At 44.7% G+C, this 26,032-nt stretch overlaps 1 protein-coding gene and 1 long non-coding RNA gene across 3 annotated transcripts in view; one reads left to right on the top strand and one right to left on the bottom strand.

Annotated features, from left to right (window-relative positions):
• The window catches only part of PRKCE (protein kinase C epsilon), a 478,122-nt gene that overhangs the window by 318,994 nt on the left and 133,096 nt on the right, over positions 1-26,032 (top strand). For both annotated transcript variants that reach the window (XM_081833506.1, XM_081833507.1), the window contains 4 exons: positions 4,517-4,659; positions 7,218-7,314; positions 10,208-10,404; positions 13,251-13,424. In XM_081833506.1, the coding sequence (XP_081689632.1) occupies positions 4,517-4,659; positions 7,218-7,314; positions 10,208-10,404; positions 13,251-13,424 (611 nt within the window). The remainder of the gene's footprint in view (positions 1-4,516; positions 4,660-7,217; positions 7,315-10,207; positions 10,405-13,250; positions 13,425-26,032) is intronic.
• LOC145723890 (uncharacterized) overlaps positions 1-26,032 on the bottom strand; it is a 1,084,435-nt gene that overhangs the window by 303,612 nt on the left and 754,791 nt on the right. The gene's annotated exons all lie outside the window — the stretch shown is intronic.

A 26,032-nucleotide genomic window follows, 5' to 3' on the forward strand; every position in this document is an offset into this window, starting at 1 on the left:
ATGTTATTTAATTTCCAACATTTGAGGATTTTCCAACCATTTTTCTGTTTTTGATTTCTAATTTAATTCCACTGTGGTCTGAGAGCAGATCTTTTTTTTGTATGCTTTTTTTTTTTTATTCTTTTAAATTTGGTAAGGTTTGTTTTTTGGCTCAAATTGTGGTCTGTCTTATTAAGTGTCCTATGTGAGCTTAAGAAGTATGTGTATTCTGCTGTCATTGGATGAAGTAGTTGCTAGATATAGTAATCAATTTTATTCAGTTGACTGATGGTGCTGTTGACTTCAACTATGTCTTTACTGATTTTCTGCCTTCTGGATCTGTCCATTTCTGATAGAGGAGTGTTGAAGTCTCTAACCATAACAGTGGATTCATCTATTTCTCCTCGCGGTTCTGTTTTTGCCTCACATATTTTGATGCTCTGCTGTTAGGTGCATGCACATTAAAGATTTAATATCTTCTTTGAGAATTGACCCCTTTGCTAGCCCTAATAATTTTCCTTGCTCTGAAGTCTGCTCTGTCCATATTAATATAGCTACTCCTGCCTTCTTTTTATTAGTGTTAGCACAGTATATCTTTCTCCATGCCTTTAATCTATATTTGTTTTATATTTAAAGTATGTTTCTTATAGATTAAATATAATTGGGTCCTGTTTTTTGATCCACTCTGACAGTCTCTTTTAACTGGCATACATCGGGCCTTTGAACAACACAGGTTTGAACTGCGTGGGTCCACTTATATGTGGATTTTTTTTTTTTTACACTACTGTAAATGTATTTTCCTTATTATTTTCTTAGTAGCATTTTCTTCTCTCTAGCTTTGTTGAAAGAATATAGTATACAGTACATATTACATACAAAGTATGTTTCATCAACTGTTTATATTATCTGTAAGACTTCCAATCAGCAGAAGGCTATTAGTAGTTAATGGGAGTAGTTTTGAGGGAGCCAAAAGTTATATTTGGATTTTCAACAGTGCAGGGGGTCAACACCCCTAACTGCTGTGTTGTTCAAGGGTCAACTGTATTTAGACCATCGACGTTCAAAGTGATTATTGATATAGTTGAATTCATAACTACCATTTTTGCTCTTGTTTTCCATTTGATGCCCTTGTTCTTCGTTCCTATTTTTATTTTCCGCTTTTTTTCTGCCTTTTGTGTTTTCAGTTGAGTATTTCATACGATTCCATTTTCTCTCCTTTTTTGAGCATATTAGTTACTTTTCTTTTTTTACTGATGTTTGTGGTTGCCCCAGAGTTTGCAGTATAATTTACCACAAATCCAAATCCACTTTCAAATAATATTCTAATGCTTCATAGGCAATGCAAGTACATTATAATAACAAAATAATCATAATTTCTCCCTCCCACTCCTTGTATCAGTGCTGTCATTCATTTTGCTTACGCATAAGCCTGCATATTTATATACATATAAGCATACATAATTGGATATATTGTTGCTATTATTTTGAGAAACTTATTTGTGAGATCAATGAAGAAGAAGGAGGATAAAAGTTTTTATTCCTTCTCCGATAGTCTTTCTTTCTTTATGTAGATCTGAGTTTCTGACTGATAGTTTTCCTTCTCCCTGAAGAGCTTCTTTTAACATTTTTTTGCAAGACAAGTCTACTGTCAGTGAATCCCCTCAATTTTTATTTGTCTAAGGGAAGTCTTTATTTCTCCCTCCCTTTTGAAGAATAATTTCATAGGGTACAGAATTCTATGTTGGTGGGGGGTTTTCTCAATATTTTAAATATTTCGCTCCATCATCTTCTTGTTTGCCTGGTTTCTGGGGATGAGTCAGATGCAGTTCTTATCTTTGCTCCTCTGTAGGTCAGGTGTAATTTCCTTCTGGCTTCTTTCAAGATTATTTTGCTTTATCTTTGATTTTCTGAAGTTTGTATGTGACAGGCTCAGGTGAAGATTGTTATTGTGTTTTGTTTTTGTCCTGCTTGGTATTCTCCGAGCTTCCTGGATCTGTGGTTTGGTGTCTGACATTAATTTGTGGATATTCTCAGTCATTTTTGTTTCAAATATTTCTTCTGTTTATCTTTCTTTGTCTTCTTCATCTGGTGTTTCCATTATACCTTATATAGCCCCACAGTTCTTAAGTCTGTTTCTTTTCTTTAGTCTTTTTTTCTCTTTGCTTCTGCTTTGGAAGTTTCTATTGACCTATCCTCAAACTCAGAGATTATTTCCTCACCAGTGTCATTCTACCAATGGGATCAGCCATGGCATTCTTGTTTTCTGTTACAATGTTTTGTTTTGTTTTTTTTAAAGATTTTATTTATTTATTTGACAGAGAGACACAGTGAGAGAGGGAACACAAGCAGGGGGAGTGGGAGAAGGAGAAGCAGGCTCTCTGCAGAGCAGGGAGCCTGATGTGGGGCTCGATCCCAGGACTCTGGGATCATGACCTGAGCCTAAGGCAGACACTTAATGACTGAGCCACCCAGGTGCCCCTGTTACAATGTTTTTGATCTCTAGAATTTCCTTTTGATTCTTTCTTAGAATTTCCCTCTCTCTGCTTACATTGCCCATTTGTTCTTACATGCTATCTACTTTATTGATGAGAGCCCTTAGTATATTAATCACAGCTGTTTTATTATTTTTTATTTTTTAAAATATTTATTTGACAGAGAGAGACACAGTGAGAGAGGGAACACAAGCAGGGGAAGTGGGAGAGGGAGAAGTAGGCTCCCCGCAGAGCAGGGAGCCCAATGCGGGGCTCGATCCCAGGACCCTGGGATCATGACCCGAGCCAAAGGTAGACGCTTAACCGACTGAGCCACCCAGGCGCCCCCACAGCTGTTTTAAATTCCCGGTCTGAGGGGTGCCTGGGTGGCTCAGTCAGTTGAGCATCTGACTCTTGGTTTCAGCTCAGGTCATGATCTCAGGATTGTAAGATGGAGCCCTGCATCAGGCTCTGCACTCAGTGCAGAGTCTGTCTGTCCTTCTCCCTCCCACTCCGCCCCTCTGCTCACTCTCTTTCTCCTTCTAAAATAAATAAATAAAATCTTTAAAAATAAATAAAAATAAAAAATAAATTCCCAGTCTGATACTTCCAACATTCCTGCCCTGCTGTGTGTTTGCCTTTTAGAATGCCTTTTAACTTTTTCTTGATAGCTGGACATGACGTGCTGAGTAAAAGGAACTGCAGTAAATAGGCCTTTAGTAATGTGGTGGTGAGGGTGTGGGGCAGGGGAAACATTCTCTGGTCCTATGATTAGATCTCAGTCTTGCCATGAACCTGTGCCTCTGAACTATGACCTTTATAAGTGTTACTCAAGGGGCTTTTTCCTCCCCCTTAGGTGGGACAGGATGTCTGGAGTGGGCTGGATTTGGGTATTTTTCTTCTTCCACCTGGGAAGCTAAACAGGCTAGAGTAGGGTATTTTCCTTCCCCCAGGTGAGGTGGGATCTGATAAACCTACAATAGTTTAGGCTGTGGCAAAATAGTTTCTCCTAAAAGCAGGCCTGGTTAAGAACAGAGTATTCTGGTTTATTTCAAAATGGTTCCTTTTCCCCTGCCCCTGGCAGAAGCATAAGGGAATTTTTTCCCCAGAGTTCACTGTGAGGACCTGGTCAAACTTCTAGAAGCAAAACTGACAAAGGTGTGGGAGGCCCCTATGACTGGGTCTGCCCAGAGTTTAGACTCAGCCTCATCCACCCTGAGACTCCAGCACTTTGCCAGTTTCAGTTCCGGTTTCCCTGCCCTGGTCCTGGTTCCCACAGAGGTTGCTGCTGGGGAGTTTCTGCCCGGTGAGTTGTGGTTCACAGTAGCTGCCTGTCTGTCTTGTTCATTTGGGGGCAGCAGTGTGCCCTATAACCTTACTCCACTAGTAGACCTGAGAAGAGTTGTTGATTTTTCAGTTTGTTCAGCTTTGCGCCTGTTAGGACCAAGCAACATTGTCTCAGCGCCTTACGTGTTAGACTGGAAACCAGAACAGTTGATGTTTTCGCTTTTGATGTCCTACACTGACAACTAAATGATGTGGGCAAAAAAAGACTCTCAGGCATGGCTTTTGTTCCTTTGAAATTGGATTTTAGATTTGAATGGAGCCTTGGAGGTCACCTCGTTCAATGTCCTCATGTTCAGATGAGCATCTCAGTAGGCTGTACTGTGGGCACTTCTCACTTGGTAATATTCCCACATTTTAGCAAAGTAGTAAAGCACACTGTGTATGTGTAACCCATTTGTACTCAGGATCCAGATGAACTTTCTCCAAATAAATGGGTTAAATTCTCTTATGGTCTGTGTTCTGTTCCCTAGGAGGAAATAAAATGTGATATTTATCCATAAACAGTGGTTATGTCTGTATGGTGTTTTGAAGGATGCTGTTTTAGTTCTGTGTGATGAGATGATGGGTGATTTTTATTTTTCTCTTTTTGTCTTTCTGCATTTTCCAAATTCTATCAAATGGACATGTATTACTTTTGCAATCAGGAAAAAAAAAAAAACCCACAAGGTAACGTTTTAGGTCACGAATGTTGGAAGTCTCCTCTCCGTGTCTCCTTACAGTCTGCAAGATGAACGTTCACCGGCGCTGTGAGACCAACGTGGCCCCCAACTGTGGGGTGGACGCCAGAGGAATTGCCAAAGTCCTGGCTGACCTAGGTGTTACTCCAGACAAAATCACCAACAGCGGCCAGAGGAGGAAAAAGGTAACTGGCTATTTGGAGGTGTTTCTGGAGCTTTTTGGAGGCCACCATCTCTCATCTCATCTTGAGAGCCCCCGCCCCCCGCCCCTGACCCCGGAGTAAGGTTCTAAGATTTCTGGGTTTGAGACACAGCTAAAGACATGTGCTAAAAAGGGAAGAAAAAAAAAGTGGTCGGGCAGGTGACATTAAAGTCTCCTTCAGTTCCAGAAGTGGGGGAAAAATGAAGCAAGTCTCAAGTGTTCTGTTCCTCAGGGAAACCTAATCTCTGAGATGAGGACTTTGGAATTCCCTCTAGAAAAAGCACACTTCTAGACAAGGAAGTAGGCTTATCTGCATCCAGAACTGGCATGAAAGCAATGTCAGTGTTTGAATTTTGTCCCTGGTGTCACTATAATGAGGATACATGGATGAAGCGCTGGGACCACATTCTTCTCTAGGGAGCAGGCCAAGGAGATTTGTGGTAGTACCACCCAAGGGATATTGTTAATGCCCCACCACGTGAAACATCTGGGCCTTTCTTTGGAGGCCAAAGCCCCCCTGGCTCTATCCGTGTGACATTCTGAATGTCAGTAGGAAGAGATCCATTTGCTAAGATGCTATTTTGGTAGTAAGTCAGGGCCCACAGATGTACATAGAGCTCAAGGCATCCATAGCATTTTGTTTGAAGGTTCTTCTTGGCCTTGGCTTCCAGCCTAGAAAATGTAAAAGTCTTCAAAAGAGTAAGTTATGAGAAAATCAGAGAACCATTTTAACTGGGCAAGAAATCCTGTTGGGGGTGGGGGGTGGACAGTGATCCTCATCACCTAGTATCAGGCATTCTCAAGCACTTACCAGAAAAGCAAGTCTGTCTCAGGGTGCTCTACAATTTTGACTCCTAAATGTTCTCCCTAAAGTCTGCCCTGAAATACCTTCTGAAGGGCTGTGTTTCCCTTCTCCTTTTAGAAACTGCCCGCCCCTTTTCCCTGGTGCATCTCAGAAGAGCTCTTTCCCTCGAATGGGGAGGTTTGGATTGTTTCCATCTTCTTAAACCCCTCCCTCTCCACCTTCCCAATAAGCAAAACTGTTTTGCAAGGGTTGGGAAAAAAGAATTCTCTTCTCCCTGGTTGGTTAGCTATGAGATTTTGTGCTTCTGGGTGGGGGTGGCTCTTGGCTCTGTAAATCCCACTAGTGGAAACAGGACTTCAGTTATTGACCCAAGACATTGCAATTGCAAGCAGAATGTCAGCACCCAAGAATGCTAGGCTCCCACCAAAGAGGTGGGTTAAGCAAACACCCTGTCATGACAATGTTGGACACACACATTTATGAGCTCTAGGGAGAGCCCTTCGTGGGAGATGTGGCTTTTCACCTTGCTAGAAGTAAATTGAGACAGAATCGTTAGTAATTGTCATGAAACATTTAAGAGAAAATGCAATACACACCTGCCCTCTCCCCCCTATTTACACAGGCTGTAACACCAATAACCAGGCATCGTCTGCCTGTCTTAGATTTTGGGGAACCTCGTGGTAAGAAGCCAACATGGAGAAATTTGGGAAGAGACAGAGTTAAAGACTAGAGGATTCTGATGTTTTTATTGCTGGATTGCTTCTGGTGCAAAAGCTGGAAAAAGCCACGTGACCAAGTAGTAGCTCAACTTCGTGTGAGAGGAAGGGAGAGAAGTACCCTTGGTCAGAAGCTAAAAGGGCTTCTTTGCAAGAGTGTTAGGCTTGCTGGAGCGCTGCTTGTCTTCACGTTGCCCCTTGCAGGTGGTCCATTGTCCAGAGACGACATGTGCACGCAGCTGGTAGATCAAGAGTAAAATAGAGCAGAACTCTGCATGACCGCTTAGTCCAAACCTCTGACTTTAATGGGAACTTGACACGGGTGTGCCAGCAAATAGACTTCACGGCGGAGGGAGGGGTGGGGGTGTTGTGTGCTCTATGAAAATTTGCCAACCAATATCAATACATCTAAAAATGTTTATTGAGCTTCTACTAAAGGTATCATTTTGTGCAAGGCGCCAGGAGCAACACAAATACTGGCTAGAGTCTTACCTTCCAAGAGCCTGTAGTCTACCTGAGTAGAGAGCCCCACACAGTATCCACGTGCAGAGGCCATTAACTAAATACAGCTGAACAAGACGATGGATAAGTGCCCAACAGGTGCTAGAGACAAACGTTGAGTTGCTTTGGGTGCGGTAACTTGCGTTGCTTGCGTAGGCGAGAGAGGTCTCGACGGAAGTGGGACAGTTGTGCGTGGGTAGAACGAAAACTGAACAAATTGCAGTCTCTCTCTTTAAGTTTTTATTTTGATTCCAGTTAACATATAGTGTAATATTAGATCCTGGTGTACAGTGGAGTGACTCAGCACTTGCATACACGGCCCGGTGCAGTCGCTTGTCTTCCCTTTAACTGTCAAATAAAACTGAGCCTGCTTTCAGAATGTCCATTCAGAGAGTGCTGCTGGGCAACAGGGACTCCTACAGCCCTCGCTCCATAAGTACAGCGCCTCCATGCTCCTGACCTTGGGGCAGCCTCCACCCTCCCTTCTCACGCCTCCCCTCTTTCTCGCCCTCTCTCTAGCTCCTTGCCGGCGCCGAGTCCCCGCAGCCCACTTCTGGAAGCTCACCATCGGAGGAAGATCGATCCAAGTCAGCACCCACCTCCCCCTGTGACCAGGGTGAGGCCCTCGGATTTGCTTTGTTACCTCTGAGCAATGTCATCCGAAGGACTGAGGAGGTGGAGGCCTCTCCACCCTTGTTCCGCCCTTGTTAGCTGGAACAGGGGCGGCCCTGGAAGGGCTTCAGACACCCTCTCCCTACTGACTCCTTAGCTGCTCTTTCTCTCTGCAAGGCTGTCTTGAGGGACAGGCACTTAAAAAGCTGTATCTGCCTTAAATCCTGTCCAGGCCAGGGTAAGAGAGAAAGAGCAGGTGATGGTGTAGCTCTTTCTTTACCCTCGCCTCTTTCCTGGGTCCCAAATGTAGGAGAGTGCCCCGGGGCCTGTTCCCAGACCTGTCCTCCCATCCACCATGCCCCTCAGCTGAGTGCCACTTCCTTCCATCCTGACTCTGATCATCACCCCCAAAACCTGAGAGCAGGGCAAGAGTTGTGGGAGGGGGACCACCTCCTGCTGGTGGCCTGTGGATGGGCAGGGACAGGAGCATGGAGCTGGAGAACAGACCAGGAGAAGGGAGAAAGCCAGCTCTAGGCCTGACCGCTTCCTAAAGCTCAGGTTTCCTTTTTCCGCATAAGAATATGCTTATATTCAGGGTTTTAGAGGGGAGGGGGGAGGGGGAGGGGTTAGCCTGGTGATGGGTATTAAGGAGGGCTCATACTGCATGGAGCACTGGGTGTTATACGAAAACAATGGATCGTGGATCACGACATCAAAACTAATGATGTATTGTATGGTGACTAACATAACAATAAAATTAAAAAAAAAAAAATGCTAACATAGTTGAAGTTTCCGAATTCCGCGGGCATCCCAGAATGCTGAGGGGAGACTAAGACATTTAAAACCTTCCCTTCCGGTGACCAGACATCCCTGGAAAGGGATGTATGCTTCTGCAGAGAGAGAATAATCATCATTGCGTGACAAGTGTGCCTTGATTTTCTGTAGCCTCTTTGTGTTCATTATCTTAATCTTAGGCTCATGCCAACTCTGTGGTTCTCCATCCCTGTCCCCATGTCACAGGCTGGGAAGTGGGAGATCAGGGAGTCGAAAAGTTCTGTCCAATGGTCTGGAACTAAGTCGGCAGTAAGGGCGAGACCATACCCCTCCTGGTTTCGGGACCCCGGTCTCAGAGGGTCATCACTGTGACCCACTTCGGCTTACCCAGGAGTAAATAAAACGGCTGCAGGGTGGTGTGTGCCTATCCTGAGGCCACAGAGTAATTGGTCTGAGTCGCTGTTCTTGCTGCTCTGATTAGCTTTCTGCATCTTTACACTCTGCTTCATTCCAAAAAAGATTTGACCCATTCATGAGTAATCCAGTGGTACGCAGGGGCCTCCAAACTAGTAGGTATTACCCTGCAACCTGTGTGGGTGTTTCCATGTGTCCCTTTTGAGTGCTGAGACCTCCTTTGAGAACTTCAGGGAGACAATGTTATACAGTAGATGCCCCCAGTAAGAGTGAAGTGGAGCGTGGTTTCTAGGCCTGGCTGCCACCTGGCGGGATGTCGTGCCTGTGTTTGTCTCTGGTCAGTACAGCGGTGTGGGCACATTGGATGCAAAGACCCTCTTAGCAAGACACGGTATTGCCACAGGAGAGAGATAACACACAGTTTCTCTTCCTTCCACTGTGAGAAGACACAGAATGACATTTTCTTCAAGCTTTGGAAAACCTAAACACCCAAGTTCTGTCTTCCAAAATCTGTTTAGTAGTTTGCCTTGAAAACTGAGAATTTTAGCTGTTTGCTGAGACTAGAAGGTATACTGAGTAAGGAAAAAGTGCTAGGGAATGGCTGAATTGGCAAGGGGAGAGCCTGAGACTCAGGAGCCATCCTCAACCCTCCCTCCCCTCCACCCCAGCAGATCTAAGAAAGATCCAGATTCCTTGAGCAAGCTCTTATGGGCCTCCATCCTTCTGAAAAGACGCTGAAGATTTCTTTATGTCAAGCAGCACCTGGTCATCATGCCTCATTCTGATTCCCAAGGGTTGATAGTCTGTGTCCCCCTTCCATCAGCCCAGTTTTTGATGAGCATCTCTTAAAATCAGATTATGCTTGTGGTGCCCAGTTCTGCATTGAGAGGTGTGTGTGTCGTGGTGAATGAATAGCTAACAATAAAGCTTGCTCAAACAGGAAAGGTCAAAGGGCCATCCAGTGTTATCACCGCCGGGTAGTTTAGGTCACCTGCTCTGCAGGGGCACAAGACTGCCCCGTGGTTGTGAAACTGTACTGAGGAATCCCTGCCCCGTCTGAGATAAATTTGCAACATGTCACTCTCGGACAGCAGTTCTTTAGTTAATGAGAAACCCGTGGCTCATTTTGTTGAATAACCTTGTGGGAGATGGATATTAGAATAAATGCAACAATAAGGCCAAGTAGAGTCCTTCAGAGGTTCAAGGCTTCCCGGTCCTAGCTTCTGATACAGTTATATCACAGGTGATAACTGTGATGACAGTTCTCCATTTAACCACGCTTCTAATTTTCAAAGGGAACTTGAAGGGAGCCTGTTGTCTTTGAGACTCCACAGGGTTCCAGAGAAAGCCAGGATTCCTGCACTACACCTAGAATAACAGAACAGGCCACAGGCCAGAGGGGGCTTTCAGAGAGAGATTGGGCCGGCTTTCGGTGTAATCTGGAAGTGTCGGCCCTGGGGAGCTGTGTCCGCCTCCTCTTCGCATCCCTAGGCCCTGCTGTACATTAGGTGCCAGTGAAAGCTTGGAGAGCAAAGGGAGGAACCCGTGGAGGGATGCCAGGCTGGATCTGCTGCTATGAAGAATCCGAAGGCGGGCTGAGACCTCACGGTGCGGTTCGGGGGTGGGGGGTGTGGTCTGAGTGCTGAGTCCCGATGCGAAGGGATCCTGAGGTATGCACTAATGTGAGCTCTTGTCACCCTTGGCCCTAGAAATAAAAGAACTTGAAAACAACATCCGGAAGGCCTTGTCTTTTGACACCCGCGGGGAGGAGCACCGCGTAACAGGCGGCGACGGCCAGCAGGCGAGCCCCGGGGAGAACGGCGAAGTGCGGCAGGGCCAGGCCAAGCGCCTGGGTCTGGATGAGTTCACCTTCATCAAGGTGCTGGGCAAAGGCAGCTTTGGCAAGGTCTGTGGCGTGCATGGGTACAACTGCTGACTTTCTCTGCCCCGTGGCATTGCCTCATCTGTCCGATCTGAGTAAGATCAGGCTGTGAACATCTCAGCCTGGTCTTGTTGCGTCTTCCTTCCTTGTTCCGTGGAAATGGCGTGCGGCCAAGCAGGTGGGAGCCCGGGATCTGCTGCTCGTTCGCTGTGGGACTTCCAGCTAGTCACTTAACTTCTTCGGGACTCAGTTTTTCTCCTTTGTCAAATGGGGACACAGGCATCAAGTGAGGTCGTGGGTAAAAAAAAAAAAAAAAAGGCACTTGGGAACGTTTAAATTGTTTTATGTGTGCTTGGCATCCCCATTCTCGGCGATACTAGCTAACACTGCATTTCTTCCCTCCTTCAGAGATCCATCTGAAGTTCTGGCTGTAATTCATGACAGAGACTTTGAAAATGAACTCTGGTGGGGCACCTGGGTGGCTCAGTCGTTAGGCGTCTGCCTCCGGCTCAGGTCATGATCCCAGGGTCCTGGGATCGAGTCCCGCATTGGGCTCCCTGCTCTGCGGGAAGCCTGCCTCTCCCTCTCTCACTAGCCCTGCTTGTGTTCCTGCTCTCGCTGTGTCTCTCTCTGTCAAATAAATAAAAAATCTTAAAAAAAAAAAAAAAAAAAAAAACGAACTCTGGAATCTCTGCCCTCCGTGAACTTCGGGCTCTGAGCGAATCTGAGCATGTATTATTTGGAAAGTTAAATGCTATTTAACTGACTTTTCTGGCACTTACTAAGGGCTGTTTATCCTGCACATGTGGCAAGAGAATGAGAATAATCACCTCCTGGCTTGGATCTTGCCCTTGGTGCCGTTCTTCCTGTCCTGCCCCACACTGAGATAAGCACAGCCTTGCAGGGTGTATGTGCCCCGTGAAGCTTTCGGGGTGATCGGACTCCATTCTAGTGGCACAGTGACTTGGAGAAATAATCCCTGTTCATTTTAGAAAGAAGATGGAAGGGCAGAGGGCCCAGGATGCTGGCTAACCCTTCAGCTGAGATCCCTGATCATTCCCTTGCGCTCCGCAAAGATGGGAGTCCCTAGGAGGTGCCTTTCCACACCCTGCTCCTGGGCCCAGGGCCTGGGCCTGGCGGCTCCCAAGTCACATGCCCTCACGTGTCCTGGGCTCTTGAAAGCAGCAGCCTGCAGATCAGCCACTTGCTGAGCCACAGAGCCGCTCTGCTGTTCCCTGAAGGGAATGGCTCTGGAAACCTCCAGGGCGTGGGCCTGCCTCCCAGCCCCTCACCTGCCCCATCTCATCCTGAGATCGCTGTAGGAGGAAGGTAACCCAAGGAGGAGCACACTTAAATGTAGAGGCTGAAGCAATCACATTCTTCAGAGACTGAGTAAATAAGAAGCTGGCCCCAGTGCCCTGGTCCAGGCGTAACTCGGGGATGTGAGCAGGTTTAATTTTGAACAAGAGTCAAGGGAAACGAGCAGGCTCAGAGTTTCCAGGTCTACTTACCGTATAGGCAGGATGGGAACTTGGATGACTCTGGAGCATTCAGGTTGTTTTTTAGGAAAAATCGCAGCCAGCATTTGAGCTACTTTTAAAGATTTTGCATTACTCGTCAGCGATGAAAGTTCCTCAGGTAGCACCCTGAATTCCTTCTTGAAGCTTCTGAGTTACCGATCTTGAGGCCTGGCAGCTCACCCTGGAATACTGGGCTTAGGAGATGGTTGTTTAAAAAGAGAAGGACTTGTCACATTGCGGAGAAATGAGTGCAAAAATATCAAACGATGGGAAAACTTGAAGCTCATAGAACTGTGAATTTGCTCTCTGGAGAAGGAATCACATTCCCAGCGTTAATGCTATAGAAGAACCATGAAGGCAAACATGACAGATCTAGCTATGTAAGGACAAGTGATCCTGTTTGCTATAGAACAGAAAATCATAAAACAGGCTTAGACAAACCTCTGCAGAAAGCAAAGTGTTAGTATCGTTATATACTAACTCCATACAGATTCATAAGAAAATAATATAAGACAGTAGATAGAACTAGACAGAGTTATCTTGAATATGAAACTGACAACTCACACAAATACAATTTAAGGAAAAATTTTTTAAAAAGTTCCATTGCAAGTTAAAACAGCCTTGAGGTTATATTTCACACCTGTTATATGAGCAAAAACACTTTTTAAGTGAAAACACCCAATGTGGGTACACTGCCATGAAACTAGAGCATCTCTACATTCCTAGCAGCAGATTATTTTGTATATCCTTTTTGAAACTCAAGAAATGTGCAAAATATCTAACCTTATACTCTAAGACTTTCCAGCTTAAGGATATGCGCCCCCCAAAAGAAACAAAATGACATGTACAAAAATACTCGATCCAATTTATTTCTGTGATATTTAATAATTAGGTTTCACTCAAGTGTGTAATACGAGGTAAATGGTTAAATAAATTGTAATATGTTTACTTCAATTGAGTATAATTGATAATGGCTGATATAGACTGATAATGATGGTGACAATGTAGATGATAAATCCTTACTAATGTCAGTTAAAAAATATTACTTGTGCAATACTATAATTGCAAGTATGACAAATGTATATGTATGTATGAATAAGTCTTTCACACATGTGTGTTGAACTTCTTTTTTCTTTGCTTAGGTCCTGTGCTAGAGATGAAACATAAATAAATGAATTATAGTAGCTATATTAGGATGGGTAGTTTTTCTAAACATTTTTTAATGTTGTTATAGTATTTAAAATGAAAGAAAAAAGAAGTTAGTTTTTAAAGCCTTTGGTATTGACTTGTGTTTTTTCTTTTGATTCCATGTGTGTATAGATTGATGGGAGTGGTTTGGGTTCATTGCAGGTCATGTTGGCAGAGCTGAAAGGCAAAGATGAAGTATATGCTGTGAAGGTCTTAAAGAAGGATGTCATCCTCCAGGATGATGATGTGGACTGCACGATGACGGAGAAGAGGATTTTGGCGCTGGCGCGGAAACACCCGTACCTAACCCAACTCTATTGCTGCTTTCAGACCAAGGTATGGCTAAGAAGAAAATGGTGGGCCGCCATCTTGGGGTAGTGCTGTATGATGGGATGGCATCTTGATGTCAGATAAAAAAAAAAAAAATCAATTATAGACCCTCTACATTCTTTTCTCATAGGCCTTGTAAAGTGGAATGGATTTTACCCTTGAAAAGATCAGGGTATATTTGAACAGCATCCTCTTTTTTTAAGGGCATGGAATTTTCCATTCAAGGTTGTGCTTGTGGAGGGATGAGAGGGCAATAGAACTCTTTGCAGAGGTAGCTGGACAAAGCCAAATGGCTAAACCCAGTATTTGCTCCTTGGAAAAACCAACAGGCGTGGTTAGTCCTTGCTCCTAACTTTCTATCACTAGGCAAATCACTTAAGTTCCCTGTTGCCTTCAGGTCAGATAAAAAGGAGTGAAGGCCGCCCTAACCACTTCTGACTTATATAATGTCATAGGAGGCAAAGGCTGTGGGCAAGTGCTTACAATGCCCTGGCGAAATACAAATATAAGGTGGCGTTTTAAATTTACCGTGTAGGAGCCTGGGAACCAGAAGGTGGCAGTAAAGAAACGAAAATAATCTGTAACAGCATTATGGAGTCTGACCTATGAGTATCATAACTGATTTTTTTAACTTATTCTTAGTTAAGAAGAGAAATGCCAACATTCTTCATGAAGCTCGTATTTTATTACCCCTTTTTGGAGAAAAAAGAAAGTTAAAGTCCTTGAGGATGCCCTATGGGTCTGTAGCCCTTAGCTTCTTGAGAAGGCACAGGCGACTTCACCCGAAACTCCTCCCTGTGCCCATTGGGAGCCCAGACAGTTAAGGGTGCCATCTTGGAGAGACGATCCCTTGCCCCTTGGCATCCTCCCACCTCTACGTCACTGTGATGACATTCTTCCACTTTGAATTCAATAATTACTCATTTGGTCATTTGGCAAAATTTTATTTTATTATATTTGATTGAATTCTTCCAGTGTGGCAGGTGTGGAGATATAGTGGTAAGCAAGGCCCAGTCTCTGACCTCAGGGACTTTACAGTCTCTTTGGTATACTGTTTCTCAAAGGGTATTTCTCTGAACTTTCATCACTTGAGAAACTCTAAGCATAAAGGACTCTGTAGCCCACGGTTTGGGAAATTGCCATCTGACTTCCTTTAGACTGTCTCGCGACATACACTTGCTTATTGAAGTCCCTGAGGAGAACTGCAATGGGACAAAAAAATCACCTTTATTTAATATAGTATTTTCTAATTATTTGTTCTCAAGCTCCATCCATACCAGTACCTACTCCACACTGAGAAATGGTGATCTACTGGCATTTTTCCTATCCCTCCAATCTTGGAGAATCTTAGGAGAATAAGAAATACCTTCTGAAAATCTGGAAATCCCTTTTCCAAACAAGTACAGGACCCATTGGCAATCCTTGTTTTGGACATGTTTTATGGAATGCCTAGTATTTGTGGGTCTATGCATGTATGTGCACATACGCAGAGCCCAACATGAGAAAAGAGAATCATATGGTCAATGTTCTTTTCTCTACTTTTTGCTCCATTGAGAAAATCAGATTTCAGAGGAGTAGAAGTCTTTTGCCCATAAGATACTCTGTTTTGGCCAAGACGGACTTGGCATCTGGTCTCTGGAACTCCCAGTCCACTAGACCTTGCCCTGATACCACACTGATATGCTCTCTTGCCTGACCCAGAACAGTGTCCCCTCTGTTGGGGGAACTTTCCCCCCTCTTTCCCTACCCCTAACGGGTAGCCATCTCTTCCACTATCTGTGGTGGTTTCCTGGGTAGGGATCCACACTGGTGTTTTTTTCTTTGGACACATTGCCAAGAGGCCCAATGTCCTTGGGGAGCCACAGTGGAGGGTCAGCTTTCCTACACCTCTTGGTGAACGAGTGAGAGAATGAATATCTTCCATGTCAGCAGTGTTCTCCTCTGTATATTGTAGAACATCAAGGCTAAGCTTCCTCATTGTATGGCAGCTTTTGGAGCACAAAATGGTGTTGAGTAACACCATGGATTTCCTTTATGACAGAACAATAACCAAACTGACATGGAGATTAGGATCTGGATGGCTGAAGAGTGGGGTTGGGGAGAGAAGGGACTTTAGTAGTTCAGAGATTTACCTTTTTCTCAGGCCGGTATCAGATAGCCACAGTTACAGGAGTGACTTTGCCCCACCTCTGCCATACCACCATTGTTTGGGAGAACAGTAGCACACCCCACTTTACACAACAGATGTATGTTCATCTAACATGTCAAAAGGGAATCCTATTTCAATCTCACCGAAGGACCTTAGCTTACTAATGAAAGCAATCTTAGGAAGAATCATTTTCTAAACCCGCAACATCTAGAAAATGTGACTTTTCCTATCACAACCAGTAGTCATGGTTTTAAAGAGTAGCTATTATTCATTCTTCTAACTATGAGGTAGGTGCTGGCTCTGGGCTTATCAGCAGAAAAATGGAGGGGTTTGCTCCCTAAGCGATGGTGAGTTATACTCCTTCTGTAAGCAAACAGCAGCAAAGAGCATGGTGTGGGGTGTTCAAACCAGGAGACTCAGAGGAGAGGTGCTCTTGGAGTTTGGAGTAGGGTGAGAGCTCAAGCCAGGCTTTGAGGAGGGGAGGATTGGGCCACGGTCGGGGCTGGGAACGGGAGCCAGGCTCAATCCCCATAGCTCCGTCCTGCTTTAGTTTCGCTTTTCCTGAAAAGAAAGGACAATTCCTCTGAGTTACCCTGAACCTGGTTTCAACTAAGACTCTAATACACAGTTAAGGAATGTGAGATCTGATTGCAGGCCTATTAAGATTTCTTTCACTCTTGTTTTATTCTGACACACAAAGCAGCAATAACGTTAAGTCGGGTTTAATTATTTTTAGGTGAGGCTTTGTTTTTCAGTGTATAGGAAGAAGGGGCCCCCATGGAAACACGCTTTGAGAACTTCCTGATGGTTTGCACATAGCTTCAGGCCACGCACTACACGGGTGGCCTGACAGGACTTAGATGTGTGTAACGTGTGGGTGCCTGTCCGGTGTGGTGACCACTGGGGATGACTGTGTAAATCCATTGGTGCCAGTCATGATGTCAAGTCATGAATTAGGTCTGGTCTCCACAGCCTGCTGTGAAGATACGGTTCAAGGGTGATTGATTTGGCCTTTTCTATGCCTACTGACTACTTGCCGTTGGTTCATGTACCCTGATCGTTCTCCAAGGGATCTGGAAAGAAGAAAAGCAAATGACAATGCCTGAACAACAGCAGGAAGGAGAGGAAGAGTGGAGGGTGTTTGGGAGATGATGAGCAAAATTCCTGCACCTGTGAGATCTGATGATTTGTAGAGAGAAGATGGAAATACAGTCAACCCTAGGCCCACACGGGTTCGAACTGGCCCCTTACATGCGGGTTATTTTCGAAACAGTACAAGACTGTACACATATCTCCTTTGCTTCACGGTTTTCTTAATGACATTTTCTTTCGTCTATCTCACTTTATTGTAAGAATACAGTATATAAAACATGCAATCTACAAAATATGTTAATCGACTATGTTCTCAGTAAGGCTTCTGTTCAACAGTAGACTATTGGTAAAGCTTTGGGGGGAGTCAAAAGTTATATGGGTATTTTTGACCATGCGGGGGCTTGGTTTCCCATCTGCCGCGTTGTTCAAGGGTATACCGTGCTGTTAACCCGCTTCCTTGGGCCGGGCACCCTGCTAGTCTCTACAGGTTATGGGCTTAGTCAAAGTCAGGGCTTAGGGAGAGGAACGACTTCAGGAACTGCCTTTTCAGGCTTCTCCCTCACCCACAGAAATCTAGGGATGGGAGAGCCACTGAGTGATGGGCTTGTTTTTGCTTTTGTTTTTGTTTTTGTAGTTAAAGGAAATAAAATTCTCAGGCATTTTTAGATTCTGTGTACAATCCCCATTGTGAAATCACCGCTTCCGACTGGATCCCATAAAATTTGTCTTGAGTAATTTCATCCATGATTTTTTCCTCTTTAAAAATATTAATCTCTACCTCGTCGCCCCCATCCCCCACCCTTTGGCATTTCCCGCCAGGCCTGGGAAGCTAGCTCCTGGAGGGCTCTGCCTCTCTCAGCTGCCGTAAAGGAAACAGAGGGTGAACTCCTAGAGAATCTCCCTTGGCCAGCCTCCCTCACTGCCCTGGGGGAAATGCAGAATGGAAAAATCCTTAAAAAGCAACTGGAGACATTTTTCAAATGAGTTTTAATAAGCTGTGTGAGTGTGGGGTGAGAACTGCGGAGAAGGAGTGTTGACAATGGTAGGGGAAAAATTACAGTTGCAAGGAACCTTGATGTTTATTTTGATCATTGACTCTGTAGGACAGCAAGCACAAAAGCAGAAAACAAAGTAAAAAATTTGGCCATTGGTAGATTTTTTTTTTTTTTTGAAAGAGATGACTCTGTCAGATTAAGTCGAAAAAGAGCCAAGAAACCATTGAATGAAGTATGTCTCCTACTAGATAGAGCCTGCAGTCTGAAGCGGCCGGATGTGGAAGGGGCTGGAGGGGTTTTGATTGGATCTGGTGACTCACAAAAGGAGATTGATACGTTTAGCACCATGAGTTGGTCTGTGGGTCAGGCTGCCACCTGGTAATCAAGATGCTATCAAATCAAACTAGTTGGTGGGGGGAGGGTAAACGCTATGCTCTTGAGGAGGGATGGTCTGAGGCCTGTGGAGGGCTGGTGAGGATTGAGAGAGAGGGAGAGATGGCGAGAGAGGGAGAGAGAAATAGAACGTGTATGTGTGTGTGTGTGTGTTAAGATGTGTCTGTGTGTGGACCAGCCAGGCATGCCCCAGCCAGTTAGAGGAGATAAGAGTTTCCATAATCAAGCAAGGCTTCATGGAGCAGAAGGATCTGACTCAGGTCTTGAAGCATACCAGGATGCCTTCTGCCTGATGAAACAAAAGGTAATAGAGTTAATTAACGCTCACATGCCCCCAAGACAGAGAGGTGTGCATGTTGGCTCTTAATCTATGATGCTTCTGCCTCTTTGCCTGTAAGGAAACCTTGCATTTGATAGGGACAGGACAGTTGCTTTTAAAAATACCTTCACTTCTGTTAGCCACTGCACATGTTCCTAAACATCTCGGGGAGGCAAGGATGGTCACTTGTCTTTTTCCGGTGGGAAACTGAGGCCCAGCAAGGCCTTCCCACTTGACTGTAATAGAATTCAGATTGGAATGGAAATTCCCCAACAGCCCTTGCTCACACATTATTCTGTCTGCTTCTCTGAGCTCCTTCCTGCTGTTCAGATTCTCTACTTCAGATAGCCTCATCTCTAAACCCCTCTCCCCAGTCTCTATTTGCTGTCACACATTGCTGTCAGAGAAAGGGTCTGAAGATGATAGCCCTGTTTTACTTGGACTCCGTGAGATTGAAATAAAAACAAACAAACAAAACAATGCCCCCTAAGCTGGCAAGTGTAGCAGGATCCATCAAACTGTTTCTGGAAATGTGTCTGCTTTCTGGAAGTACAAGAGAGAAGGGAGGAGAAACAGGACATGGGCACAGGAATTATGGATCTTTCTCTACTTAATGGGGTAATATCCTGACAAAACCATTGTCCGTTGAATATATCCTATGCTGAAAATGCACTGAATACCCCTAACCTACCAAACATGATAGCTTAGCCCAGCCGACCTTAAATGTGCTCAGAACGCTCACGTTAGCCTACGGTTGGGCAAAGTCACTTGACACAAAGCCTATTTTACAGTAAACTGGTGAATATCTCCTGTGACTGACTGAATACTGTACTGAAGTGGGAAAACAGAATGTTTGTATGCATCCAGATTGGTTGTAAGTACACAGGTTGTTGGCCCTCATGATCAAGTGTCTGACTGGGAACTGGGTGGGACTCACTGCCCCAGCTCAAGAGAGTACCGCATATCACTAGCCTGGGAAAAGGGCAAAATTTGAAGTACGGTTTCTACTGAATGTGTATTGCTTTCACATCATTGTAAATAAAAAAAAAAAAAAAATCCTAAATTGAACCATCGGAAGTCAGGGACCGTCCGTATATTCAAAATGGGCTGGAGTAGGATGAGGTCCTCACACCTGTCCACTCGGCCATCACTTAGGGAGCATCCACTGTGTACCACACCACGGGTGTTGAGGTGCCGTGCTACCTGCCGAGGGAGCTCATGGTGAACAAGGTAGTTACGTTTCCTGACCTCGTGGAACTTGAAGCCTCGCTGGAGCATGTTCATTACACCACAGTGTGGAAAGTGCTAGGCTGCATCTCCTGCCCAGGACTCATTGCTTTGTTTTCTTTCAGAAACTGCTGTCCTTGGCTTTTAAAAACATAATATTTTATTATCACAAAGAATTTTTTCTCAATTGTAGAAAATTTGGTAAAGAAGAGGTCAAGAAAATAAGAATGATTCTAATGACCAGTCACATTTTGATGTATTTTGAGTGTAAAAGTACTTATCTGTTTATACATCTGTATTTATAAACTTGGTATCATGCTATACATGATGAACAGTTTCATCAGGGGATACAGTGTAACTGTTCCTGCTATCACTAAATACTCTTCAATCAAATGATTTCTGAGGTCACTACCATATGTGAGGGCCTCTTGTAGAAAAATGCTGCGTTTGGGGGTTGCAGGTCGCCAGTCCATGCTTGGCTCCCTGCGGAGCTGATGTTAGCGATAAGTGAACCAGAAGGTACTGCCCAGGGATAGCTTTTGCCTCTCTGCCACAGAACTCCCTCTCTATGTTTCTCTCTCTCTGTAACATCAACTTGAGTACAAATTGTAAATCATCTATTTGATGTCGACACATGGCAGAAGAGATTTACACTCCTTTGACTTTCTGTACATATGTATACATGTTCGTCTAGTAAATACTCTTCACCACCAGGGAATATACTTGTGCATTCTCCTAAATTATTGGTATATTATTCTTTTTTCCTTTCTTTAGAACGGGAGAGAGGGGGTATGGCAGAGGGAGAGCGAGAGAGAGAATCTTAAGCAGGCTCCACACCCAGCACGGAGCCCAAAGCGGGGCTTGATCTCACGATCCTGAGATCATGACCTGAGCCGAAATCCAGAGTCAGACGCTTAACCGACTGAGCCACCCAGGCGCCCCTATTTGCATGTTCCTCTAAGCTGTAGGTTTCGAAGTCGGCTTTATGGAGGTGCTGTGTGTGTGTGTGTGTGTGTGTGTGTGTGTGTGTGTATGCACAAACGTGCACATGCGTCTAGACACACGGACCCTGGACGTGCTGTGGCAAGAACATCTTCACTCTCCTCCTCCTGCTCCATTGGGAGCAGCCCCACTTTTAACTGCTTCGCACAGTAGTATTCCAAGTAAGATATCATTTGAAGAAAGAATTTCATCTAAGACAAAAAACAAAAACCAAAAAAACCCGCAGTTTAAAACCACTGTACGTTCCGAGAGTCTGGAGGAAATCGTGATGATTTTTACCTTCCCGCATACAATGTGATGCGTGTAGACAGCCGCTGTGCCTGAAGGCTTCCATTACAGATGTCCTTTCATTGTTAAAACGGGCACATTCCTGAGAGGTAGAGATGGAATTTTTGGAAGCAGATTCTCTCTCATATTCTCTGTGAGTGCTGTCTCTAAATTGGTTGGATGAGTAATGGAAGTGTTTGGAGAAAACAGTACTGCGAAGCATGTGTATAAAACGCTTTGGCTCACTGGGGATGGTTTCCCACCAGGGAGAAGGATTGAGAGAGAGAGAGTGAGAGCGATAGAGGGAAGTAGATAGAACGTGAGAAGGATAGGACACTCCTGCAATGATGAGAAAGTTGGTCAGGAGGGTCTGTACCAGCAGCTTACCTGGTGCCATTGGCAGATAGCAGGGAGCACAACTCTTCTGTTCAAGGAGAGGAGATATAGTAGACATCAGTTAGCAACTGGGAATAAAGATGGTATGTGATGAGAAGGGGAGAGGCTTCTACTTAACGAGCACCTTCTGTGTGGCAAGCCTCGTGCAAGAACTAACATAATAAATCTTACACAAGTTTCATGGGGTGTGGTGCTGGTGCCATGTCTGTGGGCAGATGAGGAAGAGGTCAGGGTGCTCAGCAGCTTGGCCTGGCTCCCACAGCTAGCTAAGTGCCAGAGCTGGGACTCAGACCAGCGGTCCCCACCCTCGCCTCCTGGGGGCGAGAAGGGCTGCTGGGGAGGAGGGTGGAGGGCTCAGGTGCCCTGTGGGGAGTCGCTGGGTGGAGGTGAGGAGCAGAGCACAGGGAGCTGCAGGGAAGGAGAGGTTTGCAGGCACAATCCTCCAGTGTAGGGAGAGCGATGACCATGCTGGAGCAGGAGGCCTGCAGTGGGAAGGCGTGAGAAAGACCCTTTTGGGAGGAGATTCTAGATTCTGGCTGCACTGTGGAGTTCTTACACTGCCAGCAAGGAGTTTGGGCTTATTCTGGAGAGAAAGTGTTCCTTGGAGGTCTTATAGGAAGTGAGGATTTGAAAGCACAGTGTGGCAGCTCTGTGGGGCATGGATGAAAGGGAGAAAGGTACAGCAGAGGTACCGGGAAGGAGGCTGTTTCAGTAACCCCCACGTGTCCAGAGGCAGTAGGAGAGAACTTCTGAAGGAAGAATCGGGTCATTTGATGTCCCCTGTGCATCTAGAAAGGCTGGCCTGCTTGTGAAGGAAGTAGAGGGTGCCATTTGATACTCTAGAAAATATGGATGGGGTAACCCTGGCCTGATGAGAAACGTGGACTTAGATCGCTGCCCGTCAGGTTCAGTGACCTGCACCGTTCCCAGATGTCCTTTGCTCACAGTCCAGTGGGTACACAAGGATCAAATTTAAATAAAAAGTTTTATCTTAAAACCTAACACCAGAGGTCCAAGCCCTCAAACCTATTCACCAAACAAAGCCAGTTTCCTCAATGGTTGACGTCAGACCTCCTGCCTCCATCCAACACCATCTGTTGAGCTTCAGGATTTACTTTTTTTTTTTTTTTAGTGTGTCTATTTTTAGATTCATATTGAATTTTGATAGTGGACTGATGTTGTTTTCCATACAGGGCATTTTGTAGATGCCAGTCTATTGAGATTACTTAGCTTAAGCAATAGGCTTTCCTCACATAACCTGACCTTTTGTTCCAATGATCTCAGATGCTTCAGATGGCCCTGCTTGGCCCTTAATGCTTTGACTTTGAGATCTTGCCAAGTGGTGGGTATGTCCCATTCAGCTCTTTGTGTGTGTTTGGGCCCTGTTGATTTGTAGGGGCAATGGGATCTAGGAAAGAAGGCACTGTGAGTCAGGAAACTCTGGTTCTTGCTCTGGTTCTGCCACTGAAGCTTACTCTGGGGTATTTCTCATGGCATTGATTTCCTTACTCATAGTAAAAGCTGGGGGAGGACACACACACAGGGATAGACAACGTGATCTACAAGATTCTAAAGATCTCTGAAAATGTGACTCACTGGGAACCATACACAGGACCCTTCCAGACTTGCTTGTTGCTAATGTGAGCGAGAGAAAAACAAGGGTGAAATCAGTGAACAGGGCTTCTATTTAGTGTTTCTTTTTCAAAGCTCGATTCAGTAAACACTTCCTTCTACCTTGATCAGAGCCTTTATGTTCACAAGGCTATCCTTCTACATCAGGGTTCCAAATTCAGACATACTCTCAATGACTAATGGTCACACATCAGAAGAACTACCAGGAGGTATTATAGTTGTCCCTCTAAAGCATAGCACAGTTTCTAGCACACAGCAGGCATAAATTTTAGCTTCTGTCATATTCAGTTATCAATTTCAATATCCTTTACAAAGACAGATGCCAAACTGGACAAAGAGCTTTGTCGTGCTTCACTTGCCTATAAGGATGACCTCTCCTGACCAGGCAAGTTGGCCTGTTCACGAAACCAAGTTGAAAAACCATTGTTGGTAAATTTGACCCCCGGGCACACTAGCTCCATGGAGAGAAAATGCATATTACCTATCCCCTAACCTGAGCCCGGATTGTCCTTGACTATAGCTATGGCCCATTCTCTTAATTCACCTAGTCCTCTCACAAGGACATCAGGAGGGAGACCTTCAAGTAAGAGATGACTGAGAGCCATCCTTTTAGAAGAAGTCTATGTTCAGCTATAAGATGAATGCTCTGTTTTATCCTTTTTCTTTTTTTTTTTTTTTTAAAGATTTTATTTATTTATTTGACAGAGAGAGACACAGTGAGAGAGGAACACAAGCAGGGGGAGTGAAAGAGGGAGAAGCAGGCTTCCCGCCGAGCAGGGAGCCCGATGCGGGGCTCGATCCCAGGACGCTGGGATCATGACCTGAGCCGAAGGCAGGCGCTTAACGACTGAGCCACCCAGGCACCCCTATCCTTTTTCTTAATTATTAAATCTTAATGGTAAAATATAATACATTTAGAAGTGTAACTAGTTAATGTGTGAGGAACATGCCTTTGGTTGTGTGTCCCTGGAAGTTAGGTAGTTCATCCTTCTGACTGCCCAACCCATAGCTTGAACTAGGTCACCGTGAAGGTGGCTTCTGCAGAGCTCCTCTAAATGCTTTGTTTCATCCACAAGATTCTAGGGAAGCTTTGCTGGACCCTTTGTCTCCTTCCTGTCACTGAGGTGGTGGGCAGAGGGGGTCACATATTGGGGCTGGCTCCCCAATGTGGTTCCAGTAAAGAACATCTTGGACCCAACTGAACATCTTGGACCCAACTGCTCTTCTGATGGTTTGTCTTTGGAGGCTGCTGTTGTCTGAGAAAGGGGGGGGGGGGTCATTTAGGTGGGCTAGTCATCACCTTCCATTTCAGGGCCGTCCTTGGCTTAATAATGACAATCATAGCAAAAATTTCTATAAGACTCATATTCCAGGTTCAGCTTCAAACATTTTATGTATGTTACCTCATTTAATTTTCAAGTCAACCCTCTGAGGTAGGCCTCTTATCCCAAAGACAGGTCACACAGCTGGAAGTGGCAGAGCCTGGATTTGATTCAAACTCACTTGGCTTCTAGAAACTTCATTTTGTCTGAGTATCCAGGGGAGATTAGGCTTTTGAGGATGGAGAAACACAAACCAAACTCCCAAAGACCAAGGTGTAAATAAAATGGCAGTTGGTTGATTTAGGGTTCGGTGACTACTCATCTCTGTTGCCCAGGGCACCCTGGAATAACTCTTTGGGGGTGGTATTTTAGGCAATCTGATTTGTATTGGGAGAGCAATGGAAGGAAAAACAGACCCTCTTCTTCCTGTTACAAGAACTTTTTTTGCGGAGGTGATAGGAAGTTGAAACATCCACTTTTGACCCCCATCAGGGCATTTTGTTTTCTCATGATGTTCCAGGGAGAGTATTAGCAGGGATCACAGAATTCTGTCATTCAGCCCAGGGTGTGACAGCAGGTACAAATTAACTCCTTTGTTGGGTCAATATGATATTTACTTGGGATTCATCAGCAGTATGTAATCCATTTTATCAGCAACACTCATGTACAGGTTGCTAGGGAACTAAGCTCATTACCCAGCCCTGGCTCTCAGAGCAGAGCTGCCTGGCTCTAAGCCTTGATTTGGGCCTGGCTGACTGATAGCTACACGAGTGGTAATGGGGTTTGAGGTCTTCCCTGGTCCTCTAGAAGGAGCATGGAGGGTGCAATATGGTAAGAGTCTGAGAAGGGAGTGGTTGGGGAAAACGATGTCTTTGTTCTTAGCATTTCTTCCACTATTTATCCAGCCCACACCCATTTTGTTTTGTTTTGGTTTGGTTTTCAGATCATAGGTTAAATCCAACCCCCTTTATCAAGTCCTAATTTATGAAGGTTTCCTAGATTCAGCAAAGTGAACACTAGAAATGCACAAACACAACCAAATGAAGCATGTTGCTGTTAGTGTGGCAATAATTCCCTAGTCTGATTCACTCTGACTTGTTTCCTTTGGGGGAATTTATTAGAGATGCAGGAAGCATTTCTTGATGTACATAAACTGGAAATGAACCACACAAAGCAGGACAAGCAAGTCTACTAAAAGAAAACCTGAAAATAAAATCTGACCTTTTAAGAAAAAAAAAAAAAAATATATATATATATATATATGTGTGTGATTGTTCACCTTACAAAAGCCAACTCCTTTTTTTTTAATTTTATTTTATTATGTTATGTTAGTCACCATACAATACATCATTAGTTTTTGATGTGGTGATCCACGATTCATTGTTTTCATATAACACCCAGTGCTCCATGCAGTACGTGCCCTCCTTAATACCCATCACTGGGCTAACCTGTCCCCCCACGCCCCTCCCCTCTGAAATAAACCCCTGTTTGTTTCCCAGAGTCCATAGTCTCTCATGGTTCGTCTCTCCCTCTGATTTCCCCCCTTCATTTTTCCCTTCCTTCTCCTAATGTCCTCCATGCTATTCCTTATGTTCCACAAATAAGTGAAACCATATGATAATTGACTTTCTCTGCTTGACTTATTTCACCTAGCATAATCTCCTCCAGTCCCGTCCATGCTGATGTAAAAGTTGGGTATTCATCCTTTCTGATGTCTGAGTAATATTCCATTGTATATACGGACTACATCTTCTTTATCCATTCATCTATTGAAGGGCATCTCGGCTCTTTCCACAGTTTGGCTATTGCGGACATTGCTG

This window comes from Leptonychotes weddellii, chromosome 10 (genome assembly GCF_054177405.1).
Source record: "Leptonychotes weddellii isolate Sample4059 chromosome 10, ASM5417740v2, whole genome shotgun sequence".
In the NCBI taxonomy this organism is placed as follows: domain Eukaryota; kingdom Metazoa; phylum Chordata; class Mammalia; order Carnivora; family Phocidae; genus Leptonychotes; species Leptonychotes weddellii.